We start from the raw sequence: 6,000 nt of genomic DNA, 5'->3' as shown, positions 1-6,000 counted from the left end.
GTTGTTCATAGCCTGTTTGTGTTATTTCTAAGTTGCACTCATAATTAGGCTTCTGGAAAACAATATTATAGCAACGCATTCTCTCTCTCAGATACGCCACTCTTGCATATAACGAGGCCACAAAGAATAATCTGGACCCAAGGGAGAGAGGCAGGGTCCAAGAAGGGATTAATGTTCGAGCAGCCAGGGAACCCACTATGCCCGGTGGCATCACTGGAGATAAATATCTATCGAAATGCCCGGAGAACGACCTTGCATTTAATCTCCACCCAAGGAGAGGAGAGTGTATCGGGGACTCGACCTGGTACACGTTAGAGCCGATGGGCGTGAATTATCTGGCAGCACTTCTACCCAAGATCTGCAGGGCAGCGGGAACAACTACAGTCGTGGTCAAAAGTTTTGAGAATGACACAAATACTAATTTTCACAAAGTCTGCTGCCTCAGTTTTGATGATGGCAATTTGCATATACTCCAGAATGAAATTGCAATTAATTGCAAAGTCCCTCTTTGCCATGAAAATGAACTTAATCCCCAAAAAAACTTTTCCACTGCATTTCAGCCCTGCCACAAAAGGACCAGCTGACATCATGTCAGTGATTCTCTCGTTAACACAGGTGAGAGTATTGACGAGGACAAGGCTGGAGATCATGCTGTCATGCTGATTGAGTTAGAATAACAGACTGGAAGCTTTAAAAGGCTTTACATCATTGTTCTTCCTCTGTTAATCATGGTTACCTGCAAGGAAACACATGCCGTCATCATTGCTTTGCACAAAAAGGGCTTCATAGGCAAGGATATTGCTGCTAGTAAGATTGCACCTAAATCAACCATTTATGGGATCATCAAGAATTTCAAGGAGAGAGGTTCAATTGTTGTGAAGAAGGCGTCAGGGCGCCCAAGAAAGTCCAGCAAGCGCCGGGACCGTCTCCTAAAGTTGATTCAGCTGCGGGATCGGGGCACCACCAGTGCAGAGCTTGCTCAGGAATGGCAGCAGGCAGGTGTGAGTGCATCTGCACGCACAGTTAAGCGAATACTTTTGGAGGATGGCCTGGTGTCAAGAAGGGCAGCAAAGAAGCCACTTCTCTCCAGGAAAAACATCAGGGACAGACTGATATTCTGCAAAAGGTACAGGGATTGGACTGCTGAGGACTGGGGTAAAGTCATTTTCTCTGCTGAATCCCCTTTCCGATTGTTTGGGGCATCCGGAATACACTTTGTCCGGAGAAGACAAGGTGAGCGCTACCATCAGTCCTGTGTCACGCCAACAGTAAAGCATCCTGAGACCATTCATGTGTGGGGTTGCTTCTCAGCCAAGGGAGTGGGCTCACTCACAATTTTGCCTAAGAACACAGCCATGAATAAAGAATGGTACCAACACATCCTCCGAGAGCAACTTCTCCCAACCATCCAAGAACAATTTGGTGACGACCAATGCCTTTTTCCAGCATGATGGAGCACCTTGCCATAAGGCAAAAGTGATAACTAAGTGGCTCGGAAAACAAAACATCGAAATTTTGGGTCCATTGCCAGGAAACTCCCCAGACCTTAATCCCATTGAGAACTTGTGGTCGATCCTCAAGAGGCGGGTGGACAAACAAAAACCCACAAATTCTGACAAACTCCAAGCATTGATTATGCAAGAATGGGCTGCATAATCAGTCAGGATGTGGCCCAGAAGTTAATTGACAGTATGCCAGGGCGGATTGCAGAGGTCTTGAAAAAGAAGGGTCAACACTGCAAATATTGACTCTTTGCATAAACTTAATGTAATTGTCAATAAAAGCCTTTGACACTTATGGAATGCTTGAAATTATACTTCAGTATACCATAGTAACATCTGACAAAAATATCTCATAACACTGAAGCAGCGAACTTTGTGAAGACCAATACCTGTGTCATTCTCAAAACGTTTGACCACGACTGTACATACACAAATCACAGCATCAGGACCACGACAGTCCAGAAACTGGCCAATGCTGGTTTAGAAGCGAGGGAGATTATATCAGTGAGTGGGCATTGGTGCAAAGGTTCGCTCCATAGCTACTGGCTTCCCTCACTGACAGACAGAAAACGCTGGAGCAACATCCTGGTCAAAAACAAAGAGAACACCGCAGCACCATCGACACCCAAAAGGCTGAAGCAAGGCTGCAGAAGTAGTAGCACAGACTCCGACAGATATTTCAACCAATGCATCATCCAGGGGAATGTACAGATAAATGTGACATACAATAAGTAGCTATAGCTATGTCAGCTGTGGTGGATAACAAAGAGAATGTATGGTTTCATTTATTAAAATCAGCTCAAATGAATGTCATGGGTTGTCTTTCTATTGTCTCAACAGTATCCTGACAAGAGAGCACATTTTCTCTGCCAGGCAAAGTCGCGCATCATAAGCTGATTGTTATGGATGCATCCAAATAAATGTCAATAGAAAACAGCTTAAACAAATGCAAATGCAGCTACTTTGCTGGCTGTTATTCTGTCTGTTATTCTGTCTGAACTGTTTGACATAACTGTAAATTAGCCGTAGTTGGCTAGCTAGCAAGCAAGGGATAAGAACGTTGCCAGCCAGTATGGCAATGGAACATTTAGAACGAACGACTGGGTCGCGTCCATAGATACAGAACAAAAAGATCGAACGACTGGGTCGTGTCTCTAGCAACCCTAGATTTGTGTCGGGACTATATCTTGTGGAAGGATGAAATAGTACGAATACATTTATCAAAATAAAGTTTTTAATGAAAATATGTCAATCATTATTTGAATATGTTGGTAACCCGTTGTATAAAAGTGATAATGCCCTCGAAGCCGGTGTTTGTTGGATATATTGGCACGGTTTGTCGACCCTCGACGAGCAACACCCATGGCAATATATCCAACAAACACTGGCTTCTCTTGCATTATCACTTAAATAATAAGGAATTTCCCTCGACCACGCCCCCAAATTGGGGGAAACAAAAAGTATTTCTCCTTCACCCCCATTGTAAAAGAGACAAGTTTGTTGTCGATTTTTTTTGTTATACAGCAAAAACAAAACATGCCTAAAATGTGCTGTGTTGTTCAATGTACATGTAAACAGGTCCAAAACCCCGACCTACGGTTCACAGTGCTTCCAAATAGGGAAATGGAGCCATGTGGCTTCAGGCTATTCGGCGTAGGAAATGTTGGGACCCGGAGGAGATACATAGCTATGTGTGTGGAAAACATTTAATCACAGGTAAGACCAACTCCCTGACCAACATGGCTGACATTTGGATCATCTTAAGACGGTTCAGGACATTCTAGTATTCTAATTCCTAATTGTATGGTCCCAACTAACTCAGCAGATGTTTGACTGGACTGGAGCCGTTTTAAAACAGCACTGCAGCCTAGCAGTTGTCTGGACTGGGTGTAACAAGATAGTACTGTCTGGCATTATTTTGTCCACCAAGGTAATGTATACATCATTGATTGCGCTTCATAAATAGATTACAGTATATTACAATGCAGTAGTGTATTTCTAATGACCTGCCTGTTGGTCAATGCTGGTCTTGACCTTATTGAGGTCAATGCCTGTTTCTTGGATGTGACTATTTCGTGGAAGGGAACTATTTGAAAAGAGCGCATGTTTTCCTCTACGGAAGTGACTGCGAGACACTTATGGCGGCGCGCTGTCCTGTTCCTGTTTTGCTTGAAAGCTGTGTTGACGGCGTCTAGTTGGGACTTTTGCATATTTCGTCAACGAAACTAAGCAAGGTTAGAAGTGCATTGTTTGCATTTCATAAAGACGTATTTTTACACTTTAATCAAAGTATAACGTGCCAGGGCTAGCTAGTGACCTAGAACGCTGGATTCCTCGCTTTCGTTTTTAATGACGGTTTTGCTTGGTAGGCTACTTTTTAAATTATATATTTGTTATTCATTTTCAGTGGAGTGTGGCGAAAGTGGGATTTGAACTGAGCACACGATTGCCATTGGCCAGTGTCTACTCGACCTGCAGGTTCGGGAGGGAAGAGACTGTACCATGCTGAAAACCAGTCACAGCTTACTTGGCATTCGCACTTTCGTCGGAGTGACATCTAGAATATGGGGGTTTATTCTGTACATACTCAGGAAGCATTTACGGACGGTGAGTATTCTAGAACTAAAGGTGTAATAATTATTGGCCCTAATTAATATCACTTGGATAAGTGATATTGGTAGTTGGATAAACTAACACACACGGCCCATTTGGACTAGCCAATGCTCTTGACAGACAGTCAATCGGAAGCTCACACACACGCCAAATCTATCTATTAAAAGGTCTGAATGGTACTTCTTCACTGTGCTATATGATACCAACTGAAATCTTGGTAACGTTTCAGAGACGTCTAGGAAAACTGTCAAACAGGTGTAATCAATACGGTTTGTCTTAACATGCGTTACTACACTTAGTAAAAATATAAACGCAACATGTTAAGTGTTAGTCCCATGTTTCATGAGCTGAAATAAAATATCCCTGAAATTTCCCATAACGCACAAAAAGCTTATTTCTCTCAAATGTTGTGCACATTATTTTATATACCTGTTAGTGAGCATTTCTCCCTTGACAAGATAATCCATCCACCTGACAAGTGTGGCATATTAAGTAGCTGATTAAACAGCATGATCATTACACAGGTGCACCTTGTACTGGGGACAATAAAAGGCCACTCCAAAATGTGCAGTTTCTTCACACAACACAATTCCACAGACAGTTGGCATAATGACTGCAGGAATGTCCACCAGAGCTGTTGCCAGATAATTTAATGTTAATTTCTCTACCATAAGCTGCATCCAACATCTTTTTTGAGAATTTGTCAGTACATCCAACTGGCATCACAACCGCAGACCACCTGTATGGCGTTGTTTGGGCTAGCGGTTTGCTGATAACGTTGTGAACAGAGTGCCCCGTGGTGGTGGGGTTATGGTATGGGCAGGCATAAGCTACGGACAACAAAAACACAATTGCATTTAATGCATTTATGCAGAGATACCGCAATGACATCCTGAGGCCCATTGTTGTGCCATTCATCTGCCGCCATCACCTCGTTTCAGCATGATCATGCACTTCCCCATGTCGCCAGAAAACCAGTCAGGATCTGGTGTGAAAACCATTTGCCTCATGCCGCGCGACACATCTCTTTTGCATAGAGTTGATCAGGCTGTTGATTGCGGCCTGTGAAATGGTTTCCCACTCGTCTTCAATAGCTGTGCGAAGTTGCTGGATATTGGCGGGAACTGGAACACGCTGTCTTACGCGTTGATCAGGACTAAGATTGAGTCGTACTACACTGGCTCTGACGCTCGTCGGATGTGGCAGGGCTTGAAAACTATTACAGACTACAAAGGGAAGCACAGCCGCGAGCTGCCCAGTGACACAAGCCTACCAGACGAGCTAAACCACTTCTATGCTCGCTTCGAGGCAAGCAACACTGAAGCATGCATGAGAGCACCAGCTGTTCCGGATGACTATGTGATCACGCTCTCCGTAGCCGATGTGAGTAAGACTTTTAAGCAGGTCAACATTCACATCTCCGAGCATGTGCTGACCAACTTGCAAGTGTCTTCACTGACATTTTCAACATGTCCCTGACTGAGTCTGTAATACCAACATGTTTCAAGCAGACCACCATAGTCCCCGTGCCCAAGGACTCTAAGATAACCTGCCTAAATGACTACCGACCCGTAGCACTGACGTCTGTAGCCATGAAGTGCTTTGAAAGGCTGGTCATGGCTCACATCAACAGCATTATCCCAGAAACCCTAGACCCACTCCAATTTGCATACCGCCCCAACAGATCCACAGATGATGCAATCTCTATTGCACTCCACACTGCCCTTTCCCACCTGGACAAGAGGAACACCTACGTGAGAATGCTATTCATTGACTAAAGCTCAGCATTCAACACCATAGTGCCCTCTAAGCTCATCACTAAGCTAAGGATCCTGGGACTAAACACCTCCCTCTGCAACTGGATCCTGGACTTCCTGACGGGCCG

General features: G+C 44.2%; 1 protein-coding gene across 2 annotated transcripts in view; it reads left to right on the top strand.

Annotated features, from left to right (window-relative positions):
- Positions 1 to 3,617: 3,617 nt before the first annotated feature.
- Positions 3,618 to 6,000, top strand: part of LOC121579685 (CTD nuclear envelope phosphatase 1A) — a 30,826-nt gene continuing 28,443 nt past the window's right edge. Inside the window, exons 1-2 of one of the 2 annotated variants that reach the window (XM_041894485.1) lie at positions 3,618 to 3,736; positions 3,910 to 4,109. In XM_041894485.1, coding sequence (XP_041750419.1) covers positions 4,005 to 4,109 — 105 coding nt within the window. In that variant the 5' untranslated portion in view covers positions 3,618 to 3,736; positions 3,910 to 4,004. The remainder of the gene's footprint in view (positions 3,737 to 3,909; positions 4,110 to 6,000) is intronic. The other variant, XM_041894486.2, reaches the window with a different exon arrangement.

This window comes from Coregonus clupeaformis, chromosome 13 (genome assembly GCF_020615455.1).
Source record: "Coregonus clupeaformis isolate EN_2021a chromosome 13, ASM2061545v1, whole genome shotgun sequence".
Lineage (NCBI taxonomy): Eukaryota > Metazoa > Chordata > Actinopteri > Salmoniformes > Salmonidae > Coregonus > Coregonus clupeaformis.
Note: the sequence above shows the minus strand (reverse complement) of the source record. Positions and strands in the feature narration are given on the sequence as shown.